General features: G+C 56.6%; 1 protein-coding gene and 1 long non-coding RNA gene across 3 annotated transcripts; one reads left to right on the top strand and one right to left on the bottom strand.

Moving 5' to 3' along the window:
* Window positions 1-157: 157 nt before the first annotated feature.
* Window positions 158-13,251, top strand: SLC27A4 (solute carrier family 27 member 4). Its single transcript, XM_058693931.1, has 13 exons — window positions 158-303; window positions 1,624-1,790; window positions 3,379-3,773; window positions 5,187-5,345; window positions 6,445-6,514; window positions 6,613-6,704; window positions 7,513-7,622; window positions 7,833-8,042; window positions 8,279-8,405; window positions 9,054-9,191; window positions 9,369-9,533; window positions 9,627-9,773; window positions 12,375-13,251. Exons 2-13 carry the CDS (start codon window positions 1,630-1,632, stop codon window positions 12,530-12,532), a joined length of 1,932 nt encoding a protein of 643 aa, XP_058549914.1. The 5' UTR covers window positions 158-303; window positions 1,624-1,629; the 3' UTR covers window positions 12,533-13,251.
* LOC131491262 (uncharacterized) lies at window positions 10,989-19,528 on the bottom strand. Of its 2 annotated transcripts, none has more exons than XR_009251378.1 (3): window positions 18,694-19,528; window positions 11,740-11,841; window positions 10,989-11,198 (listed from the first exon to the last, which is right to left on the bottom strand). It is a non-coding gene; the product is annotated as an uncharacterized LOC131491262 (long non-coding RNA). The 2 variants fall into 2 exon arrangements; XR_009251379.1 differs by having other exon boundaries at window positions 19,098-19,528.
* Between the last annotated feature and the right edge of the window lies 1 nt (window position 19,529).

Below are 19,529 nucleotides of genomic sequence, written 5' to 3'. Positions count from 1 at the left end.
GCGTCGCCGCGGTCTCTGCGGCTCTCCGGCCGTGGGGAAGGCGCGGGAGGCGGTGCTGCGGGCCGGCGCAGCCGGTTTGGGGTTGCAGGAGGCGGGCGGGGGAGGAGCGCCGCGGGCGGGCGGGGCCGGGCGGCAGGCGGGGCTGGCCGGGCGGCCGGGCCATGCAGGGCGCAGAGCCGGCAAAGCTCTGCTGAGACTCGGCTCTGCGCTCCCAGGGGCGGCTGATGCCCCCAGCGTTCCCCACTCCGCTGCCGCAGCCAGGCCGCATCTGGACGGGGCACCGCGCGGCGGGACCGACGCTGGGTGAGCAAAAGCCAGGCCAGTGGGTCCCCGGGCGGGGAATGTGCCCGGCTGAGTCTTGGGGAGGTGGCGCGGCCGGCTGGGATGAGGGACGCGCCCTGCTGTTGTGTCTCCTTGCCGGGCGCTCTGCTGCCCTGGCTCCTTAGGGGCGAGGGCGGTTCGCAGTGACCAGGGACGGGGGCGCGAGGTATCTCGGCATCCCTTTCCCTTCTCGTCCCATCCCCCAGCCATCCAGGATGGGTTCCTGTTCTCTGCCCTGGCCGGTTCTGGGAGGTCTGAGGACCTTAGAGACCTTGGCATTGGATTTAGGAGTGCTGGTTTGGTCTCCCTCCCGGCTTTTGATTTTCCCGTGGAGAAGGGGGAGATGGCATGTAAGGGCTCCCTGTGGTCCAGACCGTGTCCTCATACTGGCTTGGAGACTCTTAGGCTACATCACAGCCGTGACCTTCAGCCCCCTCCCCACGAATCGGAGAACCCTGCAAGAAAACGGAGTCCCATCTGCTTCCTCTTGAGCAAGTCCCTAAGGCTCCAGGAGAAGAGCCCAAGACTCCTAATCTCAGTCCAGTCAGCTGTTCCCCTTCCCCTATAGCCCAATCCCTAAAGATGCATGTAAATGGCTTGCTGAGTGTGTTTGTAAGGGGATGCCTTCAGTGCCCTCTTATGCTCCCTCAATCACCTTTCCCCTCTAGGCGGTCATCTCTCAGGCACCTCCAGGCTCTAACCCGTTTGCTCTGTCGCCCTCTGTGGGCCAGCAGAAACATGGCACCCTGCGAGTTTGTGGGCAGAGACTGCCAGGCCCCTTTCCGGGGAGCTTGCCCCTTTGGGTGTTGTGGCTTGGCCTGGTCATCCAGAGACCCAAAGACCCATCCTTGAGTATTTGGATGAGGAGTCAAGCCAGAGATGCTTAAGTTAATACCCCCTCCAAGACATTTTGGTTCAAGATCCTGGATGTCAGGAGGGTAGACTGTCCTGTTTTGGCTGGAAGGGCTTCCAAGAGCAATTCTCACTTACACCATAGCACAGAGGGGGAGACTAAGGCCTAAAGTAGGAAAGGAACTTACCCAAGGTCACTGGAAGAGTCGTAGGAGGACTAAGGGGCTAGAATCTAGCCTCTGCGTCTCAGCCATGGAATTACTCATCTCTAGTCCCGTGCTTCTAGCCTGTTTCAAGACAGCTGTGGAAAGGGACCCCATCCTCAGCTGCCTACTCAGTATGGCTAAGCCTCGCCTCACTACAGGTTGACCCTTAGGACCATAGTAGCTGCCTAGGCCAGGAGGTAGGGGACATAGACATTTGGCTCCACTGACTGCTCTGTGCCCACAGGCCGCAATGCTGCTCGGGGCGTCTCTGGTGGGGGTGTTGCTGTTCTCCAAGCTGGTGCTGAAATTGCCTTGGACTCAAGTGGGGTTCTCCCTGCTGTTCCTCTACCTGGGATCTGGAGGCTGGCGCTTTGTCCGAATCTTCATCAAGACCATAAGGCGTGATGTCTTGTGAGTATTTGGTCCAGCCCATCTTAGGGTCTCCCTAATTCCCCAGATTTCTCCAGACCAGACCAGGGCACCTGGGCCCCAGAGGAGGAACCTCTGCTCTACCTCCTTCCCCTAGCAGTAGTACCTGGTATCTCCATCTTCCAAGATGAAAGTCTTCTCCTAGGGCATCTCCCTAACTTGATGCTGTTTAGCCTAGGGCAGACTTAGGGGCCCAAGACATGCACTGAATGGCAGGTGTGTTGAGAAGACATCTGCAAAGAGTCCTGAGGACATGTTTTAATTAGTGAGATGATGAAGAGGAACCCTGTGGGAAGGACCCAGTCCTTGGGTTGGCATGAGTCTGAGAGGGCACAGAGGTCAGAGCAGGGCCCTGAAACAGATGCGTGGAGGAACCTGCTCCCCAAAGAAAGTCAGGTAGGGTCTACAGGGCCATCCTGTGCCAGAAACACCTGCTGCTACCTGCTCTGTGCGAGGCATCGGGCTAGCTCTGGGACCCAGGGAGGAACAAGGGAGACCTAGTCCTGGGCCCGGCTCAGTCTGGTCAGGGAGATGAGAAGGTGATACAGTAAATCCCTAAACTCACAATGTTGTGTGAGCAGAGACCCTGGCCATCTTGCTCACAGTGGTGTCCCAGTGCTTGGCACAGTGACCCACACTCAGAACAGGCAGCTCGCTCATCTGAATTGACTGCAAAAGGAGGTATCGAGCGGCCACTGCAGGAGGGGTGGTAGCAGAGAGCTGTGAGAGTATGGAGCAGGGCGAGAGGGCTTTAGGCGTAAGCCTTGGGGAATCAGGGAGGCCTGGAGGACAAAAAGCTATAGTTAAAAGTCTCCTCCAGGTGATGGGAGCAGGCATAGAAGAGTGGAGCTCCAGTGGCTCACTTGGTTAGCACGTGGTACTTATACAACAGAAGAGGCATAGAAGTCAGGGAGCTAGGAGGGTTCAGGGGTCAGAGGTGGCAGGGGCAGGCAGGAAAAGGGGATATTGCCAAGTGATTCCGCATCACCTAGTGAAGCTCTGTGCCCGGTACTGAGTGAGACCCGGGGGGGTCTCAGGGGGTAAGCAGGATGGAGCCCCTGCTGGGCTCACAGGGAGGGAGACCGAGCAAATCACAAACTTATCCTTTATTTACTGTGAGAGTGGTCTGGAGAGGTTGCAGTACAGGGCTGTGGGAGGTCCCAGATGAGCCGGGACTTTGACTTGGGCCCCAGAATCTTGGAAGACTCTGACAGAACACTAGATTCCAAGAAGAGCTTCAAGGGTCCTGGGTGTTACACTCTGGAGCCAGAGAGGACTGAGATTGTGATCTTAGCTTGTCGCAGCCTGGGCGAGCCGTGGTGCTGCAGGGCCTCGCTTTCTCCCTTGTACTGAGGAGGGAGTCACCCCCTGGGGTCCCTGGGTGTTATTGTGAGGCATCAGTGGGCTGGTGCCTGTAATGGTGCCCAGCACACAGGTGCTGGGAAACGGGAGCATTGCAAGTGATCGGGCTCAGGAGCCTCAGGCCCGTGGGACAGCAGCCTGGGCCAGGGTGTCGGGAACCCTGCTCCCAACCCCAGCAGTCACGGCTCCCTTGCTTGCTCCCACCTAGCGGCGGCATAGTGCTCCTGAAGGTGAAGGCAAAGGTCCGGCGGTACCTGCGGGAGCGGCGGACAGTGCCCATTTTGTTTGCCTCCACGGTCCGGCGCCACCCTGACAAGACAGCCTTGATCTTTGAGGGCACAGACACACATTGGACCTTCCGCCAGCTGGATGACTACTCAAGCAGCGTGGCCAACTTCCTACAGGCTCAGGGCCTGGCCTCGGGCGACGTGGCTGCCCTCTTCATGGAGAACCGCAATGAGTTTGTGGGCTTATGGCTGGGCATGGCCAAGCTGGGTGTGGAGGCAGCACTCATCAACACCAACCTGCGGCGGGACGCCCTGCGCCACTGCCTGACCACTTCCCAGGCCAAGGTCCTCATCTTTGGCAGTGAGATGGCTCCAGGTGAGCCCCTGGGGTGTGGGGTCAGGCAGGGAGTCCCACAGCATCTTGCACAGACTACAGCCCCCTTCTGGGCCTGAGGGAGGCTATGTGGCTCAGAGGTTAAGGGCATGAGCCTTGGTGTCCGATGGCCTGGCCTCTGCCACTGGTAAGCTGGAGATCCTGAGGAAGAGACTGGAAATGTCTGTGTCTCTGTTTTCTCACTGTCCTACCTACCACATACTGTTTTTAAGAAGATACTTTGCCTGCAGCACTAACAAAGTAGCTGATGCTAGGTGAGCCCTCAGCTATGATGGTAACCATTCTTATGAGTAATTAGGCCTCATTTGCTTCATCTATAAAATGGAAACAATCTCTTTTCTGCTGTCTGGCAGAGCTTATGTTATTTGCCGCGGTGTGGAGCGCTGACCAAGACTGAGCTTGGTGCTTTAATAGGCAGCTCTAGGGGTGCCTGGGTGGCTTAGTCGGTTGAGCGTCCAACTTCAGCTGAGGTCATGATCTCAGTTTGTGAGTTCGAGCCCCACGCCAGGCTCTGTGCTGACAGCTCAGATCCCGGAGCCTGCTTCAGAATCTGTGCCTTCCTTTCTCCCCCTCCCTGCTGGTGCTCTGTTTCTCTCTCTCAAATATAAATAAACATTAAAAAAATTTTAATAAGCAGCTCTAATCTTCACAAAGCCTGGTGAAGTAGGGATGGCTGTCTCGGCTTTACAGATGAGGAGACAGAGGTTCCGATTGGTGTGAGGAGGTCATCTAAGGTCACACAGAGGCAGGATTTCATCTTGGGCTTGACCAGTGTCCCCTGTCCCGCATGGCTATGGTGCGGGATGATGGCCAGGGAAGGTGACTAAAATGCAGAACGGGAGAGGAACGATGCAGCAGGGAGAGGGGAGAGGGTTGGACAAATCTAAAGGGAGGCCGAGGAAGCGGGGCTGAGGGGGCCGGGACTGGCCTGTGCCTGGTGCGGGTGAGCACCTGGACCGTGGTAGTGCACAGGGGAGCCTGAGAGAAGGTTCCCACCCTCTGACCCTCCATGCCTCCCTTCCAACCACACACGAGCGTGACACAGCGCGTAAAGGCACAGACCTTGGTGTGCGGTACAGCTGGTCATTCTAGCTGTGAACAGGCCCTGCCGTCCTGGGAGCCTCGTCTCCTCATCTACGCAGTGGGCTGCTGTTGGTACCTGGGCTGTGTGAGCAGGAGAGCACACGGAAGGAGCCCGCCGTGTAGCTCCGTAGCAGCTAGGGAGCTGTTGCTCTTGTCAGCATCTTTCTTACAACGAGGCTGGTGCTTCACCCATCTTGCCCCCCACACACAGCCGGTCTCCCCTGATGACATGCCAGCCTTGACACAAGCAGAGAGGTCCTGAGGACATGGGGTCCCTGGCCTGCCCCCTGATCAGCCCTGTCTTCCCCACAGCCATCTTTGAAATCCATGCCAACCTGGACCCTTCGCTCAGCCTCTTCTGCTCCGGCCCCTGGGAGCCCGGCACGGTGCCCGTCGGCACAGAGCACCTGGACCCCCTGCTGGAAGATGCCCCCAAGCACCTGCCCAGTAGCCCTGACAAGGGCTTCACAGGTGAGTCCCCTGCCCCACAGAGGGGTTCTCAGAGGGGCCCAGGACAGAGTGCTGACCTCGGGGCGGGAGGCCTGCATACTCCTACAGACTTGTCATGTGACCTGGAGTGAGTCATATCACCTACCTTTTTCCATCTGGGAAGATGGGCACAGTTACTGTGGGTCACTCTGAAGGTTAAATGAGCTGAAGATGCCAGGCACGGTGCCAAGTACTCGGGAGCTCACAAAACCTGATTCTTGGACTTGTTGAACGAGCCTTCATCGCTGCCCAAATGTGCAAGATCACGTGGAGCCCAAGAAACTGCTGGGTCTGAATTTCGGCTGGGGTTGGACCAGGGGCAAGACCCTCTAAATATTCACCCAGCACCTGTTTGGTGCCGGCCCCTGTCAGCCTGCGATCCTCTCCCTGCCCTAGACTGTCCTGCCTGCCCATCCCCTCCTCCAGGCAGCCTTCTGACCCTGTAGCCTCTCCTCTATGCTCCACCCTGCCCTATGGAACCCCCAGCTTGCTGCGCCACCCAGAGGGCGAGAGCTGGTGCTGAGCACATGCAGCAGCCCCTCTGCTTCCCTTGTGCCCCGGAGCACCTGAGCTGCCCTCTGAGCCTCGGTTCCCACAGCTATAAAATCAGGGGTGGTAATGGAACCTATTTTATGGAGTGGCTTTGAAGATTGTAAAAGATAACAGTGGAAAACTAGGGTGTGACAAGAAGTGCTCAGTAACCGGTCATTGTCATTGTGGTCATTTCATCTCTGTCATACGTGGATTTTGTCTCCCGGTGCTTTTGTAAGCTACTTGAAGACAGGGTGTCTGGCTGGGTCAGCCTGGTGTCCTCGTGGTGTCCAGCCCTTGGCATCAGCAGGCATCCAGAGGGCATGAGATGGTTGACACACAGCGTGCAGCTGTCCCACAGCGTTCCTGACCTAGAACCCCCAGCCCAGTGGGGAAACTAATGTGACAGCCCCTGACCTGGGCTACAGGGTGGGATGGAGAAGTGGTCTGTGGTACAGAAGTTCCCTGGGCACTGTCCTTCCTGCAGATAATGCCTCCCCAGCCCTGTGCTGTCCCTTCTCAAAGCCATTTATGTGTCTGTTTTCTTTAGATAAGCTCTTCTACATCTACACATCAGGCACCACAGGGATGCCCAAAGCCGCCATTGTGGTGCACAGCAGGTAAGGGGCAGGCTCCTGGGGGGAGGACTGGGGGTGGTGGGACCCAGGGGCCTCTCCTCCTCCTTTCCAGGGCCCACCGAACACTCTGTGCCCCCCAGGTATTACCGCATGGCTGCCCTGGTGTACTACGGATTCCGAATGCGGCCGGACGACGTTGTCTATGACTGCCTGCCCCTCTACCACTCAGCAGGTAGTACTGGGCCCTTCCGCTCAGTCTCTGGCACCCCAGGCCTCAGGAGCCCCCCCGACCCCCTCAGCAGGCAGCATCTTGTGGTAGAAACACATGAGCTTTGGAGTCAAATCTGGGTTAAAATTCAGAGGTAGCCATTGACTGGACCTCTGAATGAAGACAGCAACGTGAACCTCACAGCTTGTGTGCCCGCATCACACAGGACACCTGGGTTAGTCTGTTCATTTTCATGGGTGTGCACACCCTTGCTGCTTGGTCTTAGGAGCTTTAGGGAAGACAGAGATGGAATAAATATAGTTCCTGCCCTCAAGGTGCTTAGAGTCAGATGTGTCTTTAAGGCAGGATGAAGGATGGAACCCCAACCTGACTTTAATTCAGGAAATGACATGGTGAGTGCGGAGACAGGCAGGGAGCAGGAGCTCAGCTCAAGAGAAGAGCCCAGTGATGGCCAGGAAGGCTTCCTGGAGGAGATGCATTCAAGTCAGGCAGATGTGAGGTGCAGAAGCCAGGTGGGCTAGCTTGTTCCCCCCTGGATGAATGGCAGAATTACAGGTACAGGAGCAGGAGCTTGGGGGCAGCTCCAGAGGCCCCAGGGAACAGTCTAAGGAGTATGCACTTGATCCCACACTGGGGAGGTACTGGGGAGCCATGGAAGACTAGGGGAGAGGTATGATTAGTGCTGGAGGAACAGGACAGGAAAGAGGGACTGGGGGAAGGGCCTTGGAGGAGGCGGGCTGGACAAGAGGAGGCTCTGGAGGGAGGGGTCTCCTGGCTCCCAGACCTCCATGGCCCATCCCTTCGCCTTCAGGAAACATTGTGGGAATCGGGCAGTGCCTGCTCCATGGCATGACGGTGGTGATCCGGAAGAAGTTCTCAGCCTCCCGGTTCTGGGACGATTGTATTAAGTACAACTGCACAGTGAGTGAGGAGGGCAGGGGATGAGCCGTCCCTGTCCCCTTGTGACCGAGCAGCCCCACTCGGGGACGTCAGTCTTACAGCTAAGGCCAGTTGTTCACTGGGGGCAACATTCCCATTGTTCGGATGGGGAGGCTGAGGCCCGGGGCCTACAGGATTGGGAGGTAAAGTGAGAGCAGCCACGGGCCAGCCTCACTCCAGGTCCACCCACAGATTGTGCAGTACATCGGCGAGTTGTGCCGGTACCTCCTGAACCAGCCACCCCGGGAGGCGGAGCACCAGCACCAGGTGCGCATGGCACTCGGCAATGGCCTCCGCCAGTCCATCTGGACCGACTTTTCTAGCCGCTTCCACATCCCCCAGGTGGCCGAGTTCTACGGGGCCACCGAGTGTAACTGCAGTGTGGGCAACTTCGACAGCCAGGTGGGCAGTGGGGCGGTGGAGGGCGGGCAGGGTCCAGTGTGGAGTGTGGTGGGCACCAGAGCCTCCGCTGTCTGGTTAGGGCGGGCAGGGTCAAGCACAGAGGGTGGTGGGCACCAGAGCCTCCGCTGTCCGGTTAGGGCAAGGCAGCCACGGGAGTGTGAGGGCCAGGCCCCCCAACACTGCCTAGTCTCAGGCCTGTGGTGGGAGAGCCCAGGTCCAAGTCTTGGCCTTTGCAGGTGGGGGCATGTGGCTTCAACAGCCGCATCCTGTCCTTTGTGTACCCCATCCGGCTGGTGCGAGTCAACGAGGACACCATGGAACTGATCCGGGGGCCCAATGGCCTCTGCCTTCCCTGCCAGCCAGGTCTGCCCCGGGGCTGGAAGTGTGGGCAGAGCAGGGGAGGTTGGCCTGGGAGATGGGGCTGGGATGGGTGAGTAGGGAGCCCTTATTCTGACCAGTGGCTGTCACTCAGCTCTTCTCTTATAGCTACGAGTCCTCTTTCTTCATCCATCTGTCCCTCCATTCCTTGTCCTCTCTACCCATCAGTCAATTAACTCACTGTCGTGTGGAGGGCCCTGGGATTGATCCTGGCTCGGCCCCTTAGCTCTGTGCCCAAGTCCCCTCATCTGCCAGTGAGGCTGATGGCGGCACTGCCTCCTGCGGCTGCCCCGGGGGTCACGTATGGTAAAGAACAGACCGCTCTCTGATCAGAGCCAGGGGCCCCAGGAGTGCTGGCCCCGGTCAGGCTGTCCCCATAGCGCTTGGCCACCCTTTCGTATCGTTCATCTTTCCATCTCACAGGCGTTACTCAGACATTACTGAGTGCCCATGTGCCACAGACCCGCCCAGAGAAGCTCCCTGCCCTCCAGGCTCCCGCACCGGAGCAGGGCAGTGTTTCTGTGGGAAGCAGTGTGAACAGAAGTCAAATCAAGATGCGGGGCACATTGCGGGGTTGGGGGGGGGGGTGCTGGTGGTGGCGGAGGCCTAACCCTAACCCTTCCCTGCACCCAGGTGAGCCAGGCCAACTAGTGGGCCGCATCATCCAGCAGGATCCCCTGCGGCGCTTTGACGGCTACCTCAACCAGGGTGCCAACAATAAGAAGATTGCCAAGGACGTCTTCCAAAAGGGAGACCAGGCCTACCTCACCGGTGGGTGGGCACCAGCCCCTTTGGGTGGGCAGGGTGGAGAGGAACGAAGGGGCCCTCGCCCACCTGCAGAGAACACCTGCCCCAGGACGGCCCAGTCCCAGCCCTCCCTGTCCAGCAGATCCCGGGGTCCGGTGAGGCCTGCCGGCCCCAGCCCTGCCTCACACAGCGCCCCCCTAGGTGACGTGCTGGTGATGGACGAGCTGGGCTATCTGTACTTCCGAGACCGCACGGGAGACACGTTCCGCTGGAAAGGCGAGAATGTGTCCACCACCGAGGTGGAGGGCACACTCAGCCGCCTGCTGGACATGGCCGACGTGGCAGTGTATGGTGTCGGGGTGCCAGGTATCTGTGGGCTGGTGGGAGCTGCCAGGTGTGGGTGGGAGCCACCCCCAGGGGGCACGGCCAGCTCCTCACGGTCCGTGCTGCTGCCTCCAGGAACCGAGGGCCGGGCTGGAATGGCTGCGGTGGCCAACCCTGCTGGCAGCTGTGACCTGGAGCATTTTGCACAGCTGCTGGAGAAGGAGCTGCCCCTGTATGCCCGCCCCATCTTCCTGCGCTTCCTGCCTGAGCTGCACAAAACGGGTATGTCCCCTTCCCTGCTCCAGCTTACAGGCCCCAGGCCTGTGCCCCTTCTTGGTTCCTTTTGGAGAGACCCGGGCGGCTGTCATTTGACCTTTACCCACAGCATTGCTGTGTCATTGGTAAGCAGACCTCCCTGTGTACCAGTGAGTGGACTGAGCCTTCAGAGAGAGAAGGTTCATACGTCCGTTAGCGGGACGAATGTTTACTGAGTACCTACTATGTGCCTGCCAGGCTCTGTGCTAGGCCTTTGGGGATATAGGTAACAAATTCTGATGGGACCTTTGCCTTCTTGAAGCCTGTTCAGCAGTAGGGGAGGCAGCAGAGGACATGGAATTCCAAATATAAAGGATAGAATACAGATTAAACTGACAGAAAAGCAAATGAATGGGGGTGGGGTGCCTGGGAGGCCCCCCTGAGGAAGTGATGTTTGAGCTGAGACCTGAATGAAAGGGCGGGGTTTGTGGGGTGGGAGGCATTCCAGGCAGGTCCTGAGACAGGATGGCACTTGGCCAAGAGAGGAAGGAAAGGAGGCCCCCAAAGCTGGAGCCAAGGGAGGCGGGGTGGGGGCAGGCAGTGATGTCAGGTGGGGCAGAGAGGTCAGTGGAGACCAGAAGACTCTGTGGGCTGGGGAGGGGCCTGGACTATGTCCAGGCAGTAGGGAGCCACAGAAGTGTTTGAGTAGAGCAGTGACCTATGTCAGGTGCATGTTCCACACAGTCCTCTGAATGCCACGTGGTGTGCAGGAGAGGGCTGCAGACAGCTCCAGGGGAGTGGGGAGACGAGTGAGGGGCTCTTGCTGTTGTCCAGGCGAGAGGTGAGTGGTGGGTCCACGGTCACATAGCAGGGCATTGCCAGCCTCTGTCTGTTGGACCACTGACGGGTCCCCTGATGGGCAGGAAGTCTGGGGGTCCTGCCCAGTCCTGCCCCCAGCTTGCCTTAGTGCTTGTTGCCCTGTCTGGACTCTCCCCCTGCTCAGCCTCAGGCCACCTCCCATACGCTCATCATGTCAACCCCTGCCCTGCTGGAAGGCCTGCCCTCACCGAGGTGGCCCCTGCCAGGTAGTAGGCCCCTAGGAGCCCCTGAAACAGTGCGTGACTGAGCCTGAGAGCTCCTGAGTTTTGGGTGACAGCTGACTTCTCTGTGCAGGAGAGGCAGGGAAGCTGTCAGCCCTCAGGTTTCAGAGGTTTGCTACAGCACAAACACCCCAAAACTTACTTTAGGGCATAAAACAGTCATGTTTTTGCTCTCAGTGGTGGGTCAGCAATTTGGGGTCAAGTTCAGCTGAGCGGTTCTTCTGCTGGCCCCCCCTGGAGTGGAAGAGCTGCCATCGCTTGTGACTCAGCTGGGGCTGGAGGGGCCAGGATGATGTCCTTACCCACCCGTCTGGCTCCCGGCCGGTTGGTTCTGCAGCGCTGGCCAACAGACCTGTGTGTGAGGATGATGATGTTCTGTATGTGCGCTGACCGGCACGGCAGCCACTAGCCCTGCGTAGCTACTGAGCGCTTTTTTAAATGGGGCCGGTGTATACTCTGGTTTCTCTTCAGATCGCATAAATCTTTCGCCTTTTAAATGGGGCCGGTATGACTGAGGAACTGAATTTGACATTTTGCTTAATTTTAATTAAATGTGTGTGGTCTCATATGGCCAGTGGCTATCCTACTGGATAGTGCCAGCCCAGGGGGCTTTCCTGGGATGTTTCCCCTCTGTTCTGCGTGGCTTCCCAGCCTTCAGAGACCACACCAGTGTCAGGCACTGCCAGGAGGGAGGGAGTAGAAGCTGCAAAGCCCCTCGAGGCCTGGACCCAGCACTCGAATGTTCTGTTGGTCAAAGCAAGTCACAAGGCCAGTTCGGGTTCAGGTGGGGGATGGAAAAAGACTCCAGCTCTTGCTGGGAGACATGGCCAAGCCACAAGGTGGTGGAGTACGCGTCCAGGGAGGGAAGGAATCGGGCAATTTGTCATACATACCTGGATTCAAATCCCAGTTCCAGGGTTGATGAGCTGTGTGATGTTGGCCCCGGGGGCGTGTCTCACTGCGCCAGTCTCTCCTGCCCTGTAGGGGTGATGCCCCTGAGGAGAGATGGGGAATTTACATTACGAGTGCTGAGAAAACATTACTGCCTGTTGAAACGACTTCAGATATGTTAAAAGCTGAAAATGACATGCATCGTAGAATCCATAGAAGAGTGTTGAGCATCTGCCTCTGGGGTTGATGTGCAGATGAAATTAGATCATGCCCTTCCCTGGGAGGTGCTCAAAGCCCAGATCTGAGTTCTGGTCCTCACTCTGCTGTCACTCAGTGTGTGTGGCCTTAGATGGATAGTTTCCCTTCTTTGGTTGTCAGTTTCCCCATTTGCAAAAAGAAGACGGGTAATGCAGCCCCCCCGCCCCTTCACCAGGGCTGCTCTGAAAAGCAGGATATAATATAATTAACTGGAGCCGCCTTTGCAAACTGTAAAGGGCTGTGCCCTACCGTGCTCTAGGCCGCTTTCCCGTGTTCTCTCCAGCCTTCCTTCTCTGTCCCTCTTCAGCTTTGGTGGGCAGCTTCCTGAGGCCCAGGCCCCTGCCCTGCACCCTCTGATCCATCCCCATTGCTCCCTCAGGGACCTTCAAGCTACAGAAGACAGAGCTGCGGAAGGAAGGCTTTGACCCATCAGTTGTGAGAGACCCACTGTTCTACTTGGATACCCGGAAGGGCCGCTACATCCCGCTGGACCAAGAGGCCTACGCCCGCATCCAGGCAGGCGAGGAGAAGCTGTGATTTGCCCCTGAGTCCCTCTAAGGGCCAGTGGGTGCAGGATCCAGAGCCCCAGCTCCCACCCCAGAGGGGTCATGGGTGATGCCAGACCAAAGCAAGCAGGGCCCAGCACCTCCGCCCCGAGGTGCTGACCCCCTCCCCATCAAAACTGCCAAGTGACTCACTGCCACCTCCCCCTGCCCCCCAAGAGGGCTTTCTGTGAAAGCCTCATGTCCGCATTACGTCTTCGAGGCCAGGTGGGGCCTCTAGGCCCCAGGCTAAGATGGACTGGGCGCCTCAGGAGGACGTCTTGGGTCAGGGCAGGGCCAGGTGGAGGGCCGCCAAGCACTCCCCCAAAAGCAGGGAGCTTGTAAATGGGACCAGGGCAGAAGCCCCCAGACTCAGGAAGCCAGCAGAGTGGGCAGGGGCTGCAGTGGCTGTTGATCAGGTGGCTGAAGAGGATCCTAGCCCTGGAGCTGTTCCAGTGTCGCTCAGCACTGCCTGCACCTCAGGGAGGATAGGAGGACCACCCTGACCTGCAGCGGGCAGTCTGGACTGAGCCCCCTGCCCCGCCCCGCCACCATCCTTCTCCTCGGTGGCTGCCTGGCTGCCCCTCAGGTGGGACCTTTCTCTTTGTAGGTCTGTCTGTGTCACTTTCTCCATCTCAGTCCTGGGCCGGTTATGAGAGGAGCAGGGGTAGAGGGGGTCGCTCAGGGGCCAATAAACTGCCTTCACTCCCCCTAGCCTGTGTGTGTGCCACCTGAGCTCACCCTACCTGCTCAGGCCCCACCTCCTGCCCCTCCGGCCCACTCACTCACTCCGACTTAGGGATATAGCAGTTAAGATGCCTTCAGTGAGTTGGCAAGGTATTTAATAGCATGAGCTTAAAAGTCCAAACCAGCTGTGTCACTTTTGAGTTCGTGGCCTAGGGCAAGTGACTCAGTCTCCTCTTCTGTGAAAGAGGAGTAATCGGGAGGATTTCAGAGAACAAGGGAGCCATTTTGAGGAAAGGACTGTTCAGAGCCTTTGAGGGAGAAAACTCTAACCCAGGATGGGATCCCGTCTCCAGACCCTCACTTGTGCTGTTCGCCTTGCCTGGGGTGCATTTCTCCAGGGGTTCAGTGGCTGTGCAAAAGCCAGAGCAGGACTGCCTGACCAGCTGGGGCAGAGTCCAGGAAAAAGCTTCCTGGAGCGGTCTTACCAGAGCTGCAGCAATCAGCAGCGCCAGTGGAGAGCCAGCTGTCTCCTGGGCCCCATCACTAGAGTCACACCCAGGCTGGAAACGGATGGCCCATTGGGAAAAGGGTCCAACTCACCCCAGGGCAGTGGGCAATGTGTGCCCCTGGGGCTTCATCTTCACTGTCTAACCCTCACCACAGTCTTTCATTTGCTGAGGCCACACAGCAGTGGAGGCGGGGCGCTGGAAGGCAAACCCAAGCCCCTCTTGCTTCCTGCTGCCCCACCCGCCTGCTGGTGCAGAAGGCAACGGGAAAACCAACAGCTTCCATTCCACGAATGCCTGTGGAGCCAACTGTGGGCCCCGCCCTAGGCCTGCAGCTGACAGCCAGGGTGGAGGGGGGCCAGGGTGAGATCCGGGGTGCCTCCTGGGGGAGTGACTTTGAAAGAGGAATCTGATGCTGCTCAGGGGGAAATGGGGGGCAGAGCTGGAGTAGGGCCCTTGGAGAATGGTGCTGAGGGGGTTTAGGAGGGAGTGGTAGGCATGGCTGCAGTGTCCCAGTGTGACCAGCAGAGGGCATGCAGAGCTTGGAGAATTCCTTCTTGGTCCTTCTCAGCCTCCAAAAGCAGAAAGGAGGGGCTGCCTCATCCCCAGGCCGGTACCCAGCCCAGAGCACTCCGTCTTTGAGGGCCCAGGGTTGGACTTCCATGGGCTGGTCCTGGCTGACAGCTTTGTATCTAACCCTTAGCAGTGAGTACTTTCCAATGGGATAGCGCTGCCACCCACCCAGGGGCCCCTATTCCTTCCTGGAGATTGAACGCAGTCACCGAAAGGCAGTATGGAGTGGTGGTTAGGTTAACAACCTCCAGCTCAAAAGGGCAGGTGCTCAAGTCCATTTGCCAGGCTAAGCCTCAGGTTCTCCTGCAAATAGAGATTTAGGGTAGTTGTGAAAATGCATTGTGCCTGGAGGTCTCTTAACTCTGGGTCTGGTGCCAATACCTGCTCAGTACACAGCAGTTACAGGGTAAAAAACGAAAAAGGATATATATACAGGTATCAGGACCCCAGACTAGGCCTGAGTTTACCACTTCCACACTGCTTCCCCCTCTGCCCGCCCCCTCCCCCCGCCCCAGTGAAGGGCCTTGGGAGCTCTCCCATCTACCTCTGGTCATCCTCAACCATGGCTCTGTGAGTTATGCGCACAGTAGCTTCTCAGTATGTGCTTGTGAATTTAACGATAGCTACTGTTTATTGGGCATTTCCTGACGTTTCTATGCTGTTTCATGGTTTACAAAGTACCGCGTTAAGTTCATCTGTGGAGCAGAGTCTAAAGGCCTGCTGGGGGCAGGGGCAGAAGCGGTGCACGGTAAGATAGACCTGGGAGCCCACTGTCCGGGGACAGGGGAGAGGGAGCTAGCGAGTTAAGAAGCAGCCGGTGAGGTAGTTAGCTGCACCCAACCCAGGGCGCTGGCCAGGTAGGCAGTTGTGTTTCACGGTCAGAGAGGCTATTCAAGAAAGAGTTCTCCAAGAATTGGAGGGGGAAGAGCATCCCAGACAGGAGTAGCAGCAACATGTAAAGGCCTGCAGGTCAGGTCTAGGAAAGCAATGAAGCTACAGGGGAGTGCGCATCCGGTGTGGAGTAGGGCTGAAGCAAAGTATGGAAAATGAGTCTTTTGTGGGCACTTGCACACTTCCAGACAGTGGGGGCTCTGCTAGGAGGTCCCTCATCCCTCCTCGGGTCACACCCACTTCCTTCGACTTGCTAACGGCCACACCGTATGGAGCCCTTCGTATGTGCCAGGCGATTTGCAATGTGCTATGTGTGCATCCGTTTGTTAAATCCGTAAGGAAAAGCAGCTACTATTTTTACCCCCATTCCACAGATGAAGAATCTGAGGCTCAGGGAGGCAAAGTCTCTCCAAAGACCACAGAGCCTGCGAATGGCAGCTCTGGGGGGTAAGACCCTCTCCTGGAGCCTCAGTGTTCCCATCTACAACAGTGCCTGGGGGGTGGGGGGGCAGAGGCTGGAAAGAGCCGGCCTCGAGCATCCCTGGAGGTCCTACCGCCCTCAGGACAGGCAAGTGGCCGACCGGGCCAGTGCTTGGAGTATCACTTTCAATTCCTGGGAAGAAGGTTAAATACCTCCGAGGGGCCCATTTAGGCGGTGGCGGCAAGGGAGGGGGTGACCAAGTGACTTTCAAAGGGGCCTGAATGCATGGCCGGCCCCTCCCCCCCCCCCCCCCCCCCCCGAGGAGGGGGCCCTGTTTCCTCCCAGCCTAATGATATTCTAGGCTCAGCCCTCATCTTTGGCGGCAGTTTAACCCGAGCCGGGGCGGATTTCTTTCTCACTGATCTCAGCTTGACACCCAATTAGCACAAGAATGGGAGGAGGAAGCCTGCGAGAGGCGCCTCCCAGCCTCCCGGGGCGCATGAGGGGAGCAGGCTGGAGACAAAGGGCAGCAGGCAGGGGGGCACCCGCGCCCTCGCCTCCCCTGCAGACCCCGCCTTTGTCTCCCTTGGAGCTTCTGAGGAGATAGAGGCCGCCGCCCGGGCTGGCCGGCCTGCTGGAGGAGACAGGGGATGGGGCCCAAGCCCCTCTTCTGTGTGGATCCCAGGGGAGGGCATCTGGGTGAGCCTGACCCAATGGGAGGCAGTGAGGGCCAGTGATGCTGAAGGCACTACAACCTGGGGTTGAGGCCTTAGGGGGCATGAGACACTTAGGGGCCATGAGCAAACCACTGGTTCTGAGCCTCAGTTTTCTCATTTGAAAAATGGGGATAATAGTAGTCTCTGTGAGCAGCCAATCAGGTAGTGCATGTAAACACCTGGCAGGTGGAAGGTGGGCATTCAATAAATACTTTTTTAAATACATTTTTTAAGTTTATTTATTTAGAGAGTGAGAGAGGGAGATCATGAGCAGGGGAGGGGCAGAGAGAGAAATCCCAAAGCAGACTCTGTCCTGTCAGCGCAGGGCCCGACTTGGGGCTCTAACTTACAAACTGTGAGATTGTGACCTGAACCAAAATCAAGAGTCAGACACTCAACCGACTGAGGCACCCAGGCGCCCCGCAATAAATGCTCTTCTAATGAATATGAATGTGAACTAATATTGTTACAATTAAGAGATTGAGTGGGGTAGGCTTGCGATCAGGAGAAGGAAGGATTTTCTGAGACCCAGGCATTCACAGAATGGGCTGATTTACCCAGAAGTGAGCTCCCAATCTCTGGGACTATGTAAGAAGCTGGAGGAACCCGTTTGTTGAGATATGGGAAGATGCCTCCTCTGGCCTTCCTAGGTCCCATCTCCCTCCCACTATCCCTTTGGATTTGGGCTTGTGTGACTTCTGGGAAGCCTTCTCTGATCCCAGGGCTGGATTAGGGGGCTCCGCCAGCTCCCACAGGGCCCCATGTTCCCCCTTTATAACATTGATCACACCGTGAGGTCCATTTTTACATCTCTGTCTCCTGCAACAGCCCCAGGAGGACAGGGACCTGTTGGTTTTGTTCACTGTTGTGTTTCCAGCACCAGCTCCGGGCCTGGCACTTAAAAAGTGCTCAGTGCATGTTTGTCAGACGGATGAAGCCCTTCAAATGCTCCCTAGCTCTCATGTTCCAGCCCCAGGAGGTGGCAGTTCCTGGGGTGAGAGGATATTCAATTCTCGAAGAGGTGAGCTGAGTTCAGAGGCTCAAGGGCTTTACCTTGTTGGTAAAGAGAAGCCATTAAATGACTTTGAACGGGGGAGTGAAAGGTGTTCACTTACTCACTCAACAAGCACTTACCAAACCCCTACAATTACAAAGGTCCTTACTGCAAGCTAAGGATCAAAGATTAATCAGGCAAGATTTCTGCCCTGGAAGAGTTGGGTCTAGTGAAAGAATCTTAGAATATTTTTGCTGAAAGGACCTTAGATCGTTTGGTTCCCAACCTTCTTCACAGATTGGGGAAACTGAGTGCCAGAGAGGGAAAGTGACCAACCCGCACAGCATGGTGAATATGGGGCCTTTCCATTAACCACAGGATTCCTTTGTGCTCTGAGGACCAGGCTGTGTCTGACTTGTTTTCACTTCGCCAGTGACCTGGAACAGTGCCTAATACATTGGAATGGCTCAGGGCTATCCACGGAGTCAAACTACAGTGAAGTCATGGCCACAGTGAGGGAGGTGGGAGGCAGGCAGGCAGAGAAGAAGCAGGTACAGGTGCCAGGTGCCAGGGGTGGCAGTGGAACATTTTGGGGTTGCAAAATCAGCTTTAGGAGAGGAATCCAAATTGATGACTTTTTTTTTTTTTTTTTTTTAAGATTTTAAGTAATCTAAGTAATCTCCACACCCAACATGGGGTTTGAACTCAAAACCCCGAGATCAAAGGTCCCATGGTCCACTGACTGAGCCAGCCAGGAGCTCCTCAAATTGGTGACTATTTGGATATGGGACAGAATTAAGAACAATGTCTAAAGTTTCTTGCTTAAGTGTTTCAGTGTGTGGTAGTTGTATCCTTGAGATGGGGAACACAGGGCAGGGCCTGTTTTAGGGAAGGAGGCGCTGTGGCAAGAACTCATTTAGTCCTCGCTACAACCCTGTGAGTTAGGGGGTGTTACTATCCCCATTTTACAGATGAGGAAACTGAGGCACAAAGATGATAAGGGACTTAATGCAAAGAAACATCTAGGAAGTGGTGGGAACTGGATACAAAGCTGGCAGCTGAACTCCCAGCTCTTAACCATTATATCATTCCGCCACTGACCTTCAGACTACCCCCCCACATGCTACCAATGCTAAGTTCAATTTGGAAGTGTTGTGATTTAGACACCCCAGTATATCTACTTTACTCCACTTCTCCCCTGGCCTTTTGCAACAGGCTCCAGCGGTCTCCCATCTTCTTCCCTGTTCTTTTTAAACCATTCACACTCCAGCAAGTAAGGATATTTTACAGTATAGTTCTAATGTCACCCCCTCCCCAAAACTTTCAAAAGCCTCCCACTGCTCTTAGAATAGAGACTGAAATTCTTACCTGGCTCTCAAGGTGTGATTTGGCCCCTGCCCCCTTCCTAGCATCATCTCTTACCAGCCCCTCTGCTCCCCAAATTCCACTTTCCTCTCTTGGTGTCCCAGCATGGTCTCCAACTCAGGGCCTTTGCATCTTCTGTCCTCCTCATTGGAATGTTTCAGAGGTTTCTCTCCACCCTCACATCCACCTACGTTACTCAGCTTTATTGCTTAGCTGTGTCCAGTCCAATTGGTTTTCTTTTTGAAGTTCCTATAACTTCAGGTCACTTCTTTCAGTTAGAGATTTTCTATTTATTAGTATGAACGATCTGTTTCTCTGATTACAGTTAGCTTCCACCACTACACTGTGAGTGCCCTAAAAGCAGGAACCCTTCTCATCCCGTTCACCACTGCACCTGTAGCACTGACCAAGATGCCTGGTACACGGAGGACGTGCAGCAAATGTCTGCTGAATGAGTAAAACCCAAATCGATAACCAAAGGAGCGCCCGGATAGCGACTCAATAGCTCAGGAGAGATTTCTGGGCTGGAAATAAAGACTTGTAGTCACTTATAATTCAAGTCAAGTCAAGACGAATGGACGGGCTCACCCAAGAGGTGTGCGGGCTTAAGACAGACTTGTAACTTTTGCAAGATAAGCAGTAACGTGGCTCACAGGTACGACGCAAAGATGCCCGGGCTCCCCGCCTAGCTGTGGCTCGTGGCTCGCACAAACCGCTGCCCACTCAGCTCCCTGAGGCCCGTCCCAGAAAGGTAGGTGACCAACTCAAGAGCCCCTAACGAGAGCCGCGACCTCCCCGCCTAGCTCCCGGCCTTCCTCCAATGGCTGCGGAGGATGACC

The sequence above is a fragment of the Neofelis nebulosa genome, chromosome 12 (assembly GCF_028018385.1).
Source record: "Neofelis nebulosa isolate mNeoNeb1 chromosome 12, mNeoNeb1.pri, whole genome shotgun sequence".
Taxonomy (NCBI): Eukaryota; Metazoa; Chordata; class Mammalia; order Carnivora; family Felidae; genus Neofelis; species Neofelis nebulosa.
The sequence above is the reverse complement of the archived record's forward strand: the minus strand, read 5'-3'. Positions and strand labels throughout refer to the sequence as shown.

What these genes read in the sequence shown, in the direction of transcription:
- SLC27A4 (XM_058693931.1), top strand. Translation starts at nt 1,630, where the DNA reads ATGCTGCTCGGGGCGTCTCTGGTGGGGGTGTTGCTGTTCTCCAAGCTG. An exon ending in TGGCAGTGAGATGGCTCCAG is followed by an intron (nt 3,774 to 5,186) that starts GTGAGCCCCTGG and finishes TCTTCCCCACAG; the next exon opens with CCATCTTTGAAATCCATGCC. An exon ending in GCCCCTCTACCACTCAGCAG is followed by an intron (nt 6,705 to 7,512) that starts GTAGTACTGGGC and finishes CTTCGCCTTCAG; the next exon opens with GAAACATTGTGGGAATCGGG.